A 16,409-nucleotide genomic window follows, 5' to 3' on the forward strand; every position below is an offset into this window, starting at 1 on the left:
AAAAATGTAATGTGATTAAAAAAGGGGAGGAGAAAAAATTTCACAAAAATATTACGGAAAAACTAAGTTGTGTATATGCAGGTGTAAACCCATCATATCCAGCCCTGCTCGGGGTGAGACGTGCTATTCACACCCCATACTAGGAGGAATGATGAGTTTCCTGAAACCCTGGCAAAGAGAGGGGTAAGGCTCATCCTCCTGCCACTTAAGCGTGGTGTGGAGAGAGCCCTGCAAGGGCATTTCAGTGCTCTCCAAGGTGGCTGTAATTAAGGATTACATCATGGGCAGAGGTGATTCGTGGGGAATGAAGATTACAGCTCTCGGAACAGAGCATGGCATCAGCTTTTACATGCTGATCGGGTGCTATACCCACTGAACTATGTTCTGCAATAGAGGTAAGCTTGAAAGCATCAAGCTGAGGTGTTTGATGTACAGAGCAGTCGTCCTGTTCTGTGAGTGTCTCGTTAGCCACGGAAGTGCTGCACACATCGTACGGAGAGAGCTTTATTTCATTTCTGTTTCCTTAGCCTAAAAAATGAAGCTGTATACATGGAAACCAAATACATTTCTCATGGACAAGAGAATAATAAAGGAGCATGTGTGTGAAAAGAAAGATAAGAGAAAGCACAGCATGTTCCTGCAGAATCTGGCAGCAGAAGGACAATGTGGAAGCAAAATAGTTTGCTGACAAACTAGAAAGACAAGGTTATTGATGCCTCTGAGAAAATACTCCCACAACAAACTGGAGCCTCAAATCCGCTTGGCAGACAGATGGCACTGGGATTGTTTGATACCTGATGGAAATGCTTAGCACTGACTTTTCCCATGCCAGCCGTTTTCACCACACTTATAAAAGTGTGTATCACAAGCTTTGTTCCCAAAGAGTTTTATATACCACCTGGGTTCTGCAGAAAACATCTGCTGAAACAGTTGTAAGCAAAACTTGAATAGTCTTTATTCCAAATTCTTTTCTTTGGGTCAGTCTGGTCTCTCACTCCAGTTGCTTTGGCAATGGCACCTGCACAAGGACAGCAAGTATTAGGAGAGGGAAGTTTCTCAGTCTTATTTCCCAAATCCATCTGGTTTAATACAAACCTTCAGAAACTAAAAAGATCAAAAATACAACAGCTGGGAGCTCTAAGGAGCTCTGCTGGGGAACTTCTTTTGTTTGTAATTCCCCACTTGCTGTTTGCAATTCTTAATGCCCAGGAAATCAATTTGCAAGCAATGAGTCCCACCATGGAGTGAACAAACACACAGCTCGGCTCAAGCAGTAAAACCTGATTTTAGAGATGGAGCTGAGGATATCGAGGCAAATAAGGAGTTACCACAATCCCATAGGCAAGTGAGAATAAAACCCTAATGCCCCAAATCCAAGCCCTTTGGCCCAGTGACAGAAGACCAAAAAAAAAAAACCACAAAACCAAAAAAACCACCAAACAAAAAACAACCCCAAACCCCCAACACATGTGCCCATTGCTTCACCTTTCCATGGGCTGTGATAGGAATTGTTATCTGGCCCATTTAGGATGGAGCATGAATTGATCCCTCCGCCCCAGACCCCACAGCCCTCACTTAGAGAAACCTCCTGAGGATTTTGGGGGGAATGGCTGGAGTTCACTGTTGCTCCCAGGCACCTGGCAGCACCCGGGTTTCTTAATCATTGCTGTGCAAAGTGAGGGCTGTGCCCAGCAGAGCACCGGCACCATCATCCTCCATCTTCCTTCCTGAGAGGAGGGGAGGCAGCAGATCCCGTGGCAATGACGGACCACCCTGACGTCACAAGCACCATCTTAGCCTGTACAGATAAACCGTGACCTTTACAAGAGCAGGTCTTGTCATCTTAGACATGGCACCAAAATACAAAACTTAGACTGGCTTAGAAAGGCCAGAAATGCCCTGAGGAGAGGCCCTGGCTGCAGCCAAGTCAGACTGGCCAGCAGAAACCACAGCCCCAAAACTTGGTTTGAGGGCAGAACGTTCACATTAAACCTGGACCAGGGTCACTGCAGGACCTGCCCCTGCCAAAATTTCAGGACAAGCTACTCTCTCTGGAATTACTGAGGGAATAATTATTTCTGTGTAGGTATAAATGAAAGCAAAATGTGTCCCACTATATAAAAATGTCAATATTAAACAAAATATGAATTACAAAATACTACTTGACCATTTTTAATTGCAAAGGATTTTCTGTCCTCTTCCTCTAGCCTTAGCAACACAGATGCATCAACATCACTAGCTACAAATAGATCAGTCAGCTTTTAGTATTCTTGAATAATGGTACAATGCAAAGAAATACAACATTTCAGGAAAGCAAAAGGTTAAATCTGGGGGGCCAGCATTTTGAGAAGTGGCCCATGAATTTGATACCAAGTAAGGGCATCACCAAGAGGCAGTTATCACAGTTTGGGACTTTCCCCTCACACTAAAGCTTTTAATTTCATTTAAACCAGACCAACCAAAGGCAGTCCTGGACCACAACTGTACCGCAGACCCTTCTCGCTTCCCGCAGCCTTGGCCGGGCGGGTTTGCGGCAGCGCTGAAGGAGCACGGTTACTGACCGCGGGCAGCCCCGGGGCCTGAGCACCCACCGCGTCTGCAGGCAGGGGAGTGTGGCCAGCCTGTTACTGGAAACCCAGTTCCTGCCTCTGTCCAGTTTAAGTGACCTTGGGTAAGTTATTTTGCTGCCAATGTTTCAGTTTAAGCCTTTATCAAATGGGTCCAGTGACAGTGCTTTCTTGTGTAAAAGTAAGAGCTAAGAGGGCTGCCGGAAAGAGAAACATGGTTTTTATGGAGGACTGAGGACAGACTAACATGAAAAGTAATACCTGTTGCTCTCCTGAAGGAAACATCTTATAATAGCATATGCCTACCATAACTAATATGCTATTACTGGTATGCTAACATTGAGTTTCTGTGGGGTTTTTTACCTCCTGAGTGAATTTTCTTTCTTTCACCTGTATGGATGCAGACAGGGACGTGCGAGGCTGCAGCCTCAGTGCTTGCTGTCATTTCTCTGTGCAAGCCGTACCTTAGTGCTACCAGGGAAAACCACCACCTGCATCCCAGGAATGGCAGCCTGATGCAAAACGACAACGACACACAGCGTGCGGATGTGCTTGCAAGCCCCACCAAATGGCCGACGTTTCAAACAACAGCTCCGGAGCGCGCTGGGTGAATGCGGTTCCCTCCCCTTGCATCCATCGCTAAGCACTTACCGGTTTAAGATAAGCGACATTACTCTGACGAATGTCATTTAGTAGCTGATCTCTCGGGGTTATTTCAACGAGGGGAGGCGGCCTTCTCCTGGGAATTGGTTTAAGCGTTTTGATGACATCTTTGAGGTTGGTTTTCTCGGCAGGTTCCACATACTTTGGCACGGCGGGTTTGCGCTGAATCTTCTTCAGCTTGACCACTCTGAAGCTGACGGGCTTCTCTCTGTGTGGCTGCTCGGGGGACGGCTGCCTCGCGCTCTCCTGCCTTTTGCTCAGAGACACAGCCGCGGGGACGGGTGGTTTCGGGGCCTGTGGGGGTTCATGCATCCTTGGCTGGGGCAGTGGTCCCCCCAGCATTTCCCACATCCCAGGAGGCAACCCAAGTCCATTTTCCAGCATCGCTATCAACTCCCTCTGCTCTTTCATTTGCTGCTGCCTCTGCTCCTCTTGCCTCTTTTGCCTCTGCTTGTCCAGGTTTCTGCTGAGCAGGTTGGTCACCACCATCCTGGGCCCCGGCAGTTCGAAGTGGTACCCCATTTTAAGGAGGGTGGCATTGGCTTTCAGCAGCCTGGCGATCTCCATTTCTGCCTGGTGGCCCAGCATGCTCCGCTGGTTGTGAAAGCGCAGCTCCGTCAGCGTCTCGTTGTACTGCAAGCATCTCATGATAGCAACGATCCCTTTGCCAGAGATGAAATTGGAATCGATGTTCAGCGTGGTGATGCTCCTGTTCTCCCGCAGCATGTTAGCCAGCGCAAACGCCACATTGTCGTCGGCCCCCACGTTGGCCAAGCTGAATGTTTTTATGTTCTTATTCTTCTTCATGGCATTGACAAAGTCTATCAGCATTTCTTTGGGGACGTTTTCTATGTTGTTCAGGTTGAGCTCTTTCATGTCCGGGTTGTTTTTTCGGACTTTCTCCAAACTCTCTTCTAAATTGGTTTGATTTCCTGAAGGCCTGGCACTTAGCTTCATGAAGCTGGTATCCAGTGCTAACTTTTTGGGGATGTTTAATTTTGATATTTTCTTTTCATTTTCATTTGGCTTTTCTGTGATTTCTGCTGATTCTGTACCTGGTTTCTTACTTATCTGATCGTTGTGACGGTTCTCACTGGTGTAAGTCTCCTTCGTTTCCAATTCAGTCTCATCTTCCTCTTCCTCCTCCTCTTCATCATCTTCCTCTTCCTCCTCTGCTTCCTCATCCTCATCCTCCTCTCTCCCTTTATCACTTCCACCATTGTTTGTCTCCCCAAATTGTGTTCCTGAGTTGGACAAGTGCTCGTTTTTGTAATGTCTCTCTCTCCCCTCTGCTCCTGGCATCCTCCCGCCGGCCACCTCGCCGCTGCCGCCGGCCTTTCCTTCCGTCTCTGCAGCACTTCTCTGAGGAAGACAAAACCTCACAGCTGAAACAATCGAATGCAGCTTTGTTACATTAACTTTCTGCTCAAATAAACACGTAGCAGCTGGATTTAGATACCTCTATGCCCACACATTACAGAATAATCCTTAAAAGTGTCATTGCCTGTAAGTCAGGGCTGTGCTAGCTTGCTTGGGAACACAGGACCGATTGCTCTTAAAGCAGCTGCAAACCAGTTTCTCATCTTTGCCTATTAAATTAAATCCTGACAATTAAATCATGTACCTATTTAATGCTATGTTAAGGTGGTCCTTGAACCCTTCTGGGGGTTAACAGTTTCTGATCCAAGGTCTGTTTCTGGATTTTGTGTAATTTTTATTATTTCCATGACAAGAGAGAAAGTTTATTTCGTATGCCACAAACCATTGGAAATCAGTGTTAAACACTGGCTGTTTGCTCAGCCCAAGGAGGAGTGAAGAGGGCACATCACAACAACAGCGGAGTCACCCAGCACATGAGACAACAAAGCCGCCTGCTCTGGTACCTACCAGAGCATCACAGCTAAAGCAGCACGTCAAAGAAGATAAAGCAAAATATCAGCTCGGTTTTATTTCTGAGTCCAGAGATAGGAAACTGGACTCTGCACAGAGGTGTTGCAAGGCAGTGGGGCTTCTAGCATCAAAACAGAATTAGTTGCAAACTTCCACCATCTCCAGAGACCGTCCTAGCTGAGATTTTTTTTCAAGCATCTTTTTTGCAGCGGATCCTCCATCACTGAGAAATGCTAATAAAGCGCTAAGAAAGATCAAGATATTTTCCTAAAAGATTTGCACTAGTTCAGGCAGGGCAGTGTCATGGCTTGTGCTTCACCAAAAGTCAGACAAAACTGCCACAAAGTCACTTCTACTCTTCTGTTTGCTGTGGTAGTGGATGGGTTTAGTGCAGGGATCACCTGACCTGTTGTGAATGCAGCAGACAGCTCTACACTCAAATTCCAGCTTTAACCTCAGAAGTATTAAAAAAGATTGTTTCTTTGAGGGTAAGAGTATTGAGGGAGGGGAAAAACCCCACAGATTTCCCCCTGTCTCCAGAGACGGCCCATGAAACCTGCCCTGGGAAGTCCGTGATGTGCTGTGCTACTGTGTATTAGCAAAAACATTAGTGTTTAAAAAAAATAAAAATCAGTTACCTCAAATTCACTTGGATTCAAGTATGGATGTATTTCACCTGGCCAAGTTTCTGTTCTATTAACCTATTTTTAAGTGTGGCCCTCATCCTGAAAAATATCTAAGTATGACTGTAACTTTATTTCAAAGTCATACGGATAGTAGAATAAATTTAAGTACGGTATTGACAAGGGTTGGACTAGTTCATGGAGTTTGCATGCTTGGGTGTTAGTGAATGTTTCACATTGTTAAAATGCAGTGGTTTGGGTTTTTCTCCAGTATGACATTAAATTCTGTTAATTAATTACTTTAATACATATGATTAATGTAGTCTTCTATGGAAAAGCAATATGGTGGTGTTCCATATGCAAAGTCAAACAAATTTGAGTTACATCCTCCACACTGGTTTTATGACAATTTCTCAGTGACTTGCTTTACTGAAACAGAATTAGAATTTTCTTATATTAAAAAGCTTAAGTAAATACTTAAGAAAAACAATTAACAGATTACGAACCCTGACGTCAATCCAAGCTGGATCCTGACATTGCCAAAGCTTTTAGGATGAATTTAAATTTGTTTGCACCATACTTTACGCAAGGGATGGAAGCAGAGGCAGGTTAGTTATTAAAGCTATAAAATAGATCCCACAGCAGATGCATAATAAATATTTGTGATTTTTTGCTTGTTACCTCAGAGGGCAAGAGGGTGACGGGAACTCTCTCGTCCTCGAGCATGCGTCTGGATGCCTTCTGCCAGTACAGGTAGTCAACCAGGGACCTGTGGTCGAAGCTCCCCGTGGGGGGTTTCTCTGTTTGATCCCTCTGTATCATCCCAGTTGGGACTTCGGGGTCTGGGGCCATGACTTCCATCTCACTCTGCAGCTCCTTTAGCTCCTCAGGGGACAGGTTTGCCAGGATTTCATCTTCATCGATGTCCTCAGGACACACTTCTTCATCAGAGTTTTGGCTGAGTTCAGACATGTTCTTTCTTCTTTCCTTCCTCTATTGCTTTTTAAACCTAAAGAGAAAGATAAATTTTAAAGGTTTGTGGGTTTGGTTTTTTTTTTTTTTCTCACTAGCAGTACTTCATTCGGTTAAATCAACAACTTCATGTTTTGGTCATGAGCTGTGGCAGCTCTCAGTCTCAGTGTGGGAGACAGACCGTGCAGTAAGTCTATATTAAGCTGCACTTGGCTGGGTAAAGAGAATTTATGGCGATGCTGCCATGCTCCATTTTCAGCAACCTGTCAGCTGTGCAAACCCTTCTGACATTTCAGTGCAGCTGGTGCGTCCCCCATTGAGTAAGGCAGGAGACGGCCATTTTCTAGAGGATTCCTGGGGCGCTACGCCTTTCAGTGCTTCACCTCATGCTTGAATCGCCATAGGTGGGTGGAGTGACATTAGTGGTACCTGCGAGCTGTGCAGGTGAAATTCTGCACCGTGGGAAGAACCAGCACTCTGTATCCGTAATGTCTCAGCTATCTCAAAAGGGCCAGGGACTGCAGGCTCTTCACTGCCTTTAGCCAGGTCTAAACCCTGACTAAACATTGCAGGTGGGTTTGGTGTGAATGCAGCCATCACACAATTGATGAGCTCTCCCAGACACCAGATCCTCTTTAAGGTAAAACCCTCCAAGATGGAGAAAGGCTGGTGAACAGTCAGTACAACACACATCTTGTGTTTGGGGACAGGGGTCCATGCGGGGACAGGCACCAGCCCTTTGAACCAGCCTGAGCAGTGCCAGAGGGAGCATTTCCCTATAGCATTTCCCACAGCACATCCACGCCCTGCTGCCATCCAGTCTGCCCAGGGGCAATGCCAATGCCCTGTTTCTTGACTGGCCTATCTCTATCACAGACATTATTTGCACTGTCAACAGATCTTGGCTGACAGTTCATCTCAGGTTCATTCTTTTCCTAGCTTTTACCATTTTTTTTACAAAATTAATAAGCAACTACAAACATTTTCTTTGCTAATATTCATAGAACTGTTGTAACTATAGAAGATTACCTGAAATCCTTTTTTCATTGTGTCCATTCCAGCTAAGAAGTACCTCCTTCTTTGTTCAGAATATTTTATAGGCTTCTAAATTTACACAGCAAACCAGAAAGCCATATCTCCAACACCATTTTGCTCGTGGCTGCTTTGTAAAAGCAGAGTAGCATGGGTGGGTAATTTTTCCACTACGGTGCAGTTTCATTATGCCACAGTTCGGACTGTTTATTGGATTAGGAAGATTTCCCCTCATAATTTCAAATATTCTTTGCAGGGGGCATCGAATCAAATCCTCACCTTGCAACTGTGAATGCATCTTTCATAGGAAAGAACCCTGAGACAAGAGGCTGTGAAGCCAAGCCCCACCAATTTTTAAGCCATATTTCTCGTTACAGTCTCAACCACGCTCTGCAGGAGTCTACCAGCAGCAAAATAGTCTCTGCATGACGATGGTCTCTCTTTGCTGTGTTTTGTAACAGGAAACGTGGTGTTCAAAGCCCTGTTAACCTCTATTAAAAAGCCATTATCCAAAGGTCCTCATTTAATCAGTGCTGTTACACATCGGGGAAGAGGGCAAAAATTTAAGAACAAGATAAGTGGTAAAGGAAAAAATAACAAAAATGCAAGCCAAGAACTTAATGGCTCCATTTGCCCCTTTGGTATTTCAGGGGACATCCTTATTTTATATTATGCAGTAGCAAGCACAACAGCAGACCCACACATCAATCTATCTGGTCTAGCAGTTTTAACCCCCAGCGATTGCTGTCCATAATAGAGTCCATAAATGGTTTCCTGATGTTATCAAATAAATCAATGCTCTTCGGTAGCTGGTATGTTATTCTCCCAAACGATGCTGTTTGGGTCACAGAAGCTGTCTATTCAGTGGTTACTTATCGCTTGCTAATTTCTTGACTGTAAATAAAGCCCCTGGCCACCTTCTTGTATTTCCATGATCTTCAGCCAGGCCATCTCGGGCCATGGTCTTGTCAGATCTGCTAAGTTAAGTAGGGTCAAACCCATGAAGTCCTCTCGAGAAGGAAAACAGGGATACTGAGAACACTATCAGGTATTTGAAAAGCAAGTTTTCTTCTAAGTAGAAATATATCATTTGTCGATACCACGATTAGGAAACACTATACTTTTGGGAGCCATGTCTTCTCCGTCAGATGCAGAGCAAAGGGCTTCCTGGTGACATGGGTGTTAATCCCACAGATTTCCAAGGTGGGTATCACATTTTGCCTACTTTAGGTCTCTCCTCCATAAATTACCTCGAGTTCAGGATTCACTTCCTTTTCTAACATGTTGCTTAGTGTTTTGGTACACTGGAAACGGCACGTTAAGGCAACAAACGACACCCTCCAGGCTGGGGACACACCCATGGCCAAATCTAGAAGTCTTTTCCAAGGCAAAACTCCCATCTTCTTCCCAATAACATCTGCAGGTACTCCTTTCAGAGCTTTCCAAAATTATCACTCATTCCTCAACCTTAAGACGGGAAAGCCACTTCCATCGGTAGCACTTGCTATTTTCATGCCAATTTGACACTTGCACAGGAATCCCCGGACTAATAAGCTGCTGCACGAGGTGCTCTGTTACCAAACAGCAGCGAGCTGTGCCAGCACCTCTGCTCACAGCACAAGCAGAAGACAAGAGGTACCTGCAGTGATCACAAAGCGATCCCTATGGGTAGCAGCACAAAATTCATGCTAAGTAGGTACCTAACAACTGTTAAATGAAAGAACTTTAGGAGCAAACTGATAGAAGAAAAGGTCCGCCCTTAGTAAAGAACAATTCATACTTATTGCGTACTGTTTCTAAGGCAGGTACACGCATATGGATGAACTCTTGCATGAAACCCAGCAGGCTCTCATGCAGGATTGTTTCAATTCATTGATTTTTGTCATTCGTGCATTTCCTTCAAAACTTCCAACTTCTCTCTCTTGAAGGGTTGAGAAGTTTTTAACGCAAATATCAAGAGGGGCTGACCCTTGTGTCACCCTTTGACAGGAAGGCGGCCATCACACCATACTTCAAGTGCCTAAAACGTGTTCTATTTTTAAGGTAATTGATGGGACACATGCTGATGCCAAATGCTCAAGAGCAATTTCTATAATGTTGGCTTTCATTTTTTTTGCTTATAAACCCCACACATTTATTCCCCTCTGTTACCAATCCATGGCATTTCCAAGTGCCAAGGCATTAACTGGAACGAGTCGGAGAATGTGCCTGTGTAACATAACCTTGCATCGCTTTTAAGAAACTCGTAGGCTCGATGGGACGGTCTAAAATTGACAAACAGTAGCATACATCAAGTATGTCCAGCAATGCAGTGTAATGTAATATGGGGATTATAAAGGGTCAGATGATGGGATCTTAACAATAACAACCACTAAGTAACGAGAGCAATCATAGAGAGACACCCTGTGGGAAAAACACCGGGGATCATCTTGGGGGGGAAAAAACCCGAAACACCACACCTCCAAACTGTTACAGATATAAATATACCAGATTAAGTTTGTTGCTTAAATAGAGTAAGGACATCTGACTTTCGAAGTATTTGCTCAAGTCACTTGACAGGGAGCTGCAAAGTCAACCCCCCGTGTGAAGCGGCAGGCGCGGTGGCGGCTGGCATGGGGACGGGATGGAGCAGCGAGGACGGGGGCGCGAGCCCCTCACCCCTGCCCCAGCAGTCACCGAACCACTGCATCTCACTGCATCGAGGTCTGGCCGTTTCCTTCGCCTCCAAGAGGAGCAAACAGAGCTGCATCTCCTGTTTCAGTGGGACCTGGATGCCTCTAATTTGGCCCCAAAGAAGAACAGTGTGGGTTTTGTTTTGTTGTTTTTTTTTTTTTGTTTCCATTTTCAGAGAAGCCTGAAAGCAGTTACACTGGGTCCTCCCTATGCAGTAGGAAGCCACCTCTGTCATCATCCACATTCCTTATTACAGGGAAAAGAAAACATTAAAATGTGTAGGGAGAAAGGGGGAAGCATGGAGGGGACTTTGGTCATGCCAGAAATTAAGGAGAGAAAATTTCAGCCTGGGGCAGGGTGCTGACCCCCGCACTGGCGTGTCCAAAGCAGTCCCGCAGGGAAAAGCACAGGTGAGTCAGATGTGTATGTCTTGGTTTGCAGCAAGAAGGGTTAAATAATTAGCTGATGGATTTCTAAACCATTTCAGCTGTTTTAAACCATTTTAAAAAGATCATCCAAACCCTCATGATTTTGGGGCAGAAGACAGCTCCACATATGAATGTTGACAGTGACATTTAGCTGGTGAGAGGCTGAGGATAACACCGAGCGCAACTGAGCTGGTCCTGGGGTCTGGACTGACCCAGGGCAAACTTTTGCCCCATTCAGAGCCAAAATATGTTTCAAATTTCACCCTCGAAGCCCGAGTTTCTGTGCTCACTTGCCAATGAACAATGCTACGCCTCACCCGCCATCCCCCCTGCCAATATACATACACCTTTTTTTTTTTTACTGACCATGTTTTAAAGTGGCTTGAGCAGCACTCCCAGCACAGCCAGAGGACACACGACGCCTCTTTGCACTGTGCTCATTTACAAAGCAGCAGCTCCGTGGCTACAGAAGGGAGTTTCTACTCCCAGATATCATTTATAGCACAATCACAGGCAAAACGCTGAAATACTCAGCACTAAAATACCAAGTTAGCAGGGACGTAACTACTTTCCCAGCTCATGTTATTTATGTGACATTGGCAAAGCACTTCCAAATACCTGAACATTTTCATCCCTGGGTGGTGGTTCGTTGCCTCATCTTCCCAAAGCACAGTGCTAACAGCTGCCAAGCAGATGAAAACCAGCCTGCGATGAATGAAGATGGGTCTGTGAGAGACTGCGAGCAATTTTGTTATTTTATGGGGAACAGGCGATTCATGAGGGGATGTTGAATGTCTGACCATAAGTTCAGGGACCGAGCTACAGCCCTGCCTGGGGCTTTTCACCAATAGGCAAAACCAAAGGGTGCCCTGGGCTGCCCCGATGTGGCTTCACGTGGTTTGGGACAGAGCGGAGGCTAGTTATGGCCAAAGGGGGACACCAACCCCCTGTGCCAGCGGCCACCTGGGGACGGAGACCCGGGGCAGCGCTGGCTCCTGTCCGACAGCCGCAGCTTGCCCGGAGCACAAGGCAGCGCAGGCAGACAGCGCTGAATCGCACACTACCCGTGGGCATTGCGCAGGGCATTTACCCAAATATTTACTATTATTAACTGAGGGCTTATTATTCCAAATCTGTGTGCACGACAAGCCCAGGCTCAGAGATTCAATACTTTGCATCAGAAATACAAGCTCGGACCCTCAGAGAAGACATTCATTCTCCACGCAGTCTGCATAAGAACCTATCTGTGGCAGCATATCCAATTTAGCAATTATTTACTATTAATTCTGTCTTTATTCTTACAATTTATCTATGCTCTGGGTTTGCATGGCAGAGCCTCAGGAGCGACAAAAGCCTCACATTAAAACCAGTCGCTAGAATTAAACTTTAAAATGTCCTCTTCCCTTTTCAGGCAAATTTATAGTTTCCCTCCGAATGGTGCGTGGCAGTACTATTAGATCAGAACTGTTATAACACAACACCAAGGACTCTTGGAGGAGCGACAGCCATCATCACAACCTTTCAAACAAGCAATCACCTCCACGTTGATATGAAACGCTAAATTCAGCACATGCCAGATCAGATATGACAAGAAATGGAGTCATTCTAGGAAACAATGTCACCCTTCACATTAAACATAGGGTGTATCTTTCTTTTATAGCGTTCAAACCTATCACAGCCCCATACCTCGTATCATCCTGCCACTAAAACGTGCCCGCAGGCAGTGATGCCGGCAAGACCGCATGGTGATTTCGTTATGTACGCACGGGGCACGTCCTTCCCTAACCTCAGCCTGGGAACAGGTGGAAGGGTTTCTTCTAGAGTTACTCCAGCTGAGCCCCGGCTGGCTGCAAACTCTTCTTCATCCGCAGCTCTTCGATGACACTCTAATGATTAAATATAAATTGAGACTCACGCCTACTGCACTTGGGATGGGCAGGAGATGCCCTGGGAGACGGAGCACATCCCTCTGCAGTCAAGGACTTGCTGAAGGATTTATGGTGATTCCCTTCATGAGGGACAGACACAGATAACGATGTCAGATGGATGACAAGGAGCTGCTTCTTGGTTAAAGGTCTTGCTTCTCTTTCATGAAGGCCCTCACATCTGTGTCCTATGTCCTCCTGGGCTACCAGCACCAATCACGACTCACACCATCCTTTCTTCCAAGGAAGAAACATCACATCAGGTTTGACTTGCTGCATCAGAGCATGGGGTAATTGTCTTTGATGATAAATCCTGATCTGGGAGATGATCCATGTGGTCCGGAATCTGTGTCTAATAGCTATGAGAGGAAGGGGAAAGTCCTGCCGGACAAGGCAGGGAATTGTGCATCGGACTGGGTGTCACCACCCTTACCCGCTGGTAGCATGGGCATCACAGTGGCGCTGGGAACGGGAGAAAGCATCTTCTTTGAAAAGCTCAGCCAGGCCTTGCGGACACACTGTCCTGGCGCGCAAGGGCGCTTGGCCAGTTTGTGACAGGACAGGGCAGGTGGAGGGAAAGAGGGTGGGCGACAGCACAGCGAACGTACAATTGCCTCTTCTTCCTCTGTCCAGGCCTAGGGCGAGATCAACCCTGAGGTCCCACCTGTAGGCCCCAATGTTGGGGTCAGGGAGAGAGAGACCAGAGTCTCCAAAGTACCAACCATGCGTCAGTGCGGGCAAGGACCACTTGTGGAAATACCAGCCACGACAAAATCCATCATACAAAGCTTGTACCTGAAAACATGAGCAGATGCCACGCACAACCTCATCCCTTTCCCTGGCCACATCATCTATACCAGGATGAAGGTCCATTTTCTCACTGCTTGGTGAAACAGCAAACATCCATATAAGCAGAGTTACTCAAATTACATAAATCCAAATGCTAATTGATTCTAACAAAGGCTGCATTATGTGGGAAAACATGGGCTGCCCCCACATTGGAGCCCTAGGTCCCCTTCCCCTGCACTACACAAATACCATGTTCATTGCTTCACTTGATTGGAAAGCCGGATTATCCCCGACCGATGCGAGGAACGACGCAGGACTCTCGTGAAGTCGGGCGGCCAGCAGCCTGGTGCCTTCAGCACAAGAACAAGGGGATGCAGCAGGGAGAGACACGATGCCGTGTGTAGCACAACAAGAAAAAGTGCACAGATCTGTTTATGTCTTCACACATTTGCAAAATAAGATTCTGCCCCCCCGTATTTACCTCAAACAGCTGCAAAAAGTGACAGAAGCAAGCTGAAAACCACTGCAGAAAGTTGCTGTTACCGACAAGATAAAACATTCCTAAGGACGCAGAGATTTTCCCCTGGCACAAGATCCCTAGGGAAAAAAAAAAAAAAGTCTATGGAAAACAGATAATTGGACTTAAATTAATAACTATTCAATAAAATAAACACAACTAGAAGTTTGCTCTTATTTGCTTTAACTTGGTAGATTTCAGTATTTGCATGAGGCTCCGCTATAGCTGAAGCTCTCAGCTTTCTACCTTAGAAATCTATTAAATATGATAGAAAAGCACAAAAGCGATCTAAGAATAATGTAGAAAGCAGAAATCTTCCTAGGAGAGGTGTTAACTTACCCAGAAAGTGCCAGGCAAACGCAGTGACGGGGAGCTTCTCCCCAGGCTCAGAAGCTGCCTGCAGAAGCAGCTCTCCTGCATTAATCCCAAAAGCCCAGGAGATGGAGCAAACCTTCAGCCCTTACAGGAGTTCCTACAAACATTTCAGGACTGGCTGGGCCACAGCGGAGGCTTCGCACCTACCCAAGAGCCGTGCAGCCTTACTGTGTGCAAAGCATTGCCGCAACGTTGCTCGCGTTTAAGCTGAGCAAGTCCAAGATCATAAATTAAAAGTCAGCAGAAACCTGCAAGAGTCGCATCACGTATTAAATCACCTTGGCCAACAAGTTTCGCATAAGTATACTTGGGTGAATTTTAAAGATTTGTGATCTTTAGAGATTTGCCTGTGCTCGGAGAGGGGGCTCCTGGTCTGAGCCTCGTCCCTCCGCGGTCCCTGCACCGAAGGAATGTCAGACACCAGCCTCCCGCAGGGCTTGTGGCAGCTCCCACGGGAGTTTGGCCTCCCACATCTCAGAGTATTTCTGTTCAAAGCAGCAGAGAAAAAGCAGACAGCAATTAAAAACATCAGGCATGGCTTATTTTAGCCCAGTGCCCTAATGCCTTTTTAAGGATTCCTGGCAAGGACTGGTTTTTCTTCTTCATCCATCAACTAAAAAGCACTCAGAAATGCTCCATTATGTACAGTTTTCTGTGGGCTTTTATTTCCCCTTCACGCTCTCATCTCGTCAGCAGCATCTTCTACCTTCTGCAGACAAAGATGTTTGTGACGCTGTAAAATTGAATCTGTGGGTCTGTGGGTGTTTTACATTGGTGTTTCACATTGTTCACCTGTTGGCTTTGTTCTGGATCATACTAAATAAGAATTTCTAAATATTTCTTCAAACTGGAAGGGGCAGGAAGGATTTCAGAGGAGTATGAGAGGCAGGCAGGCTCTTCTCAATGCTGCTGGTCAGTCACTAGATGTCCTCAGTAATCCTGGGGAGGACAGGCTGTGGTTAAACAGCAGAAAGCACAGATAAGGTAGGCATTCAAACAAAGCACAGGCAATTTGTATTTCAGCTGTAAACAAATATGGTAATAATTACAAGTATGTCTTTAGTACCTCTTCAGGTGCATTATAGAGACCTGGTCTCTGTGAAAAATCATACACGCGCACCAAAACATTGCTCCAGAAATGCAGCGCAATAAAGTAAGCCAGAGGTCTGCAAAAGGCAAAGTTAAGGGTCCTGGGGAACAACAGGCAAAAATCAGGTGTTGCAGAAGCTGCGCAGCATCACCAGCTCCCTTGTTGGCGATGGGGGGGAGGTCCCACGGGACGTTGTGCCCTCCCTCTCCTTCCCTGTGCCACCCAAGGCCTACCCCAGCCCTTTCCTACCTGCCCCAGGCAACATCTGAGAAAGAGAAGCTGGGTCTTCTTATTCTCTCCTCTTCTGGGCCTCCTTCTTCACTCTGTACTGCCACCCTTCATAAAAGTTCCTAAGAGCACAACTCTTGCAGGGCCAGGCATGCAGAGAACGACAAGAGGGGTGACAAGTGCCACACCTGCCACGCTACCGCTCTTCCATTTCCAGCTCCTCTGCAGCTTAGCTCTTGCTTACTGGAAGCTGTAATCAGGCTCTGAACTCTGGCCGTAGAGGTTTTATGCCCAATATCCCCAAATACAGCAAACCATCCTCAACCCAAACCCACCTCAAATTCCCATCTTCTCAACAACATCATCCAAAATTGTCCTGGTCCTGTCCGGGAGGCCAGGCTGAGTGCCAGCGTTGTGCCAACATGGACGTGTTAGACAGCTAAATCCTGAACGCTAACGGAAAAGCCAATACAAAGCTCAATGGCTACAGCGTTAAAATAAAGGAATGCAAACAACACTTTAAATGGGGCACAGACCTTGTTACACACCTCATTTCCTTTTTTAAATGAAAAGCTTTGAGAATGCTGATAAACAACTGCCAGCCTGCACCGATACCATTGGTTCTGGGAAAGGTATT

The 16,409-nt window shown here is 46.1% G+C and overlaps 1 protein-coding gene across 2 annotated transcripts; it reads right to left on the reverse strand.

Annotated features, from left to right (window-relative positions):
• Positions 1–728: 728 nt before the first annotated feature.
• LMOD3 (leiomodin 3) lies at positions 729–14,571 on the reverse strand. Of its 2 annotated transcripts, XM_087744178.1 has the most exons (6): positions 14,419–14,571; positions 14,044–14,159; positions 11,467–11,553; positions 6,425–6,752; positions 3,219–4,592; positions 729–1,018 (listed from the first exon to the last, which is right to left on the reverse strand). In XM_087744178.1, the coding sequence occupies exons 4-6, from the start codon at positions 6,713–6,715 to the stop codon at positions 992–994; spliced, it is 1,692 nt and encodes a 563-aa protein (XP_087600304.1). In that variant the 5' UTR covers positions 6,716–6,752; positions 11,467–11,553; positions 14,044–14,159; positions 14,419–14,571; the 3' UTR covers positions 729–991. The 2 variants fall into 2 exon arrangements, with proteins under 2 accessions (XP_087600304.1, XP_087600305.1); XM_087744179.1 differs by lacking the exon at positions 11,467–11,553.
• Positions 14,572–16,409: the final 1,838 nt, after the last annotated feature.

This window comes from Nipponia nippon, unplaced genomic scaffold, assembly GCF_047370975.1.
Source record: "Nipponia nippon isolate SJK-2023a ecotype South Korea unplaced genomic scaffold, ASM4737097v1 scaffold_9, whole genome shotgun sequence".
Lineage (NCBI taxonomy): Eukaryota > Metazoa > Chordata > Aves > Pelecaniformes > Threskiornithidae > Nipponia > Nipponia nippon.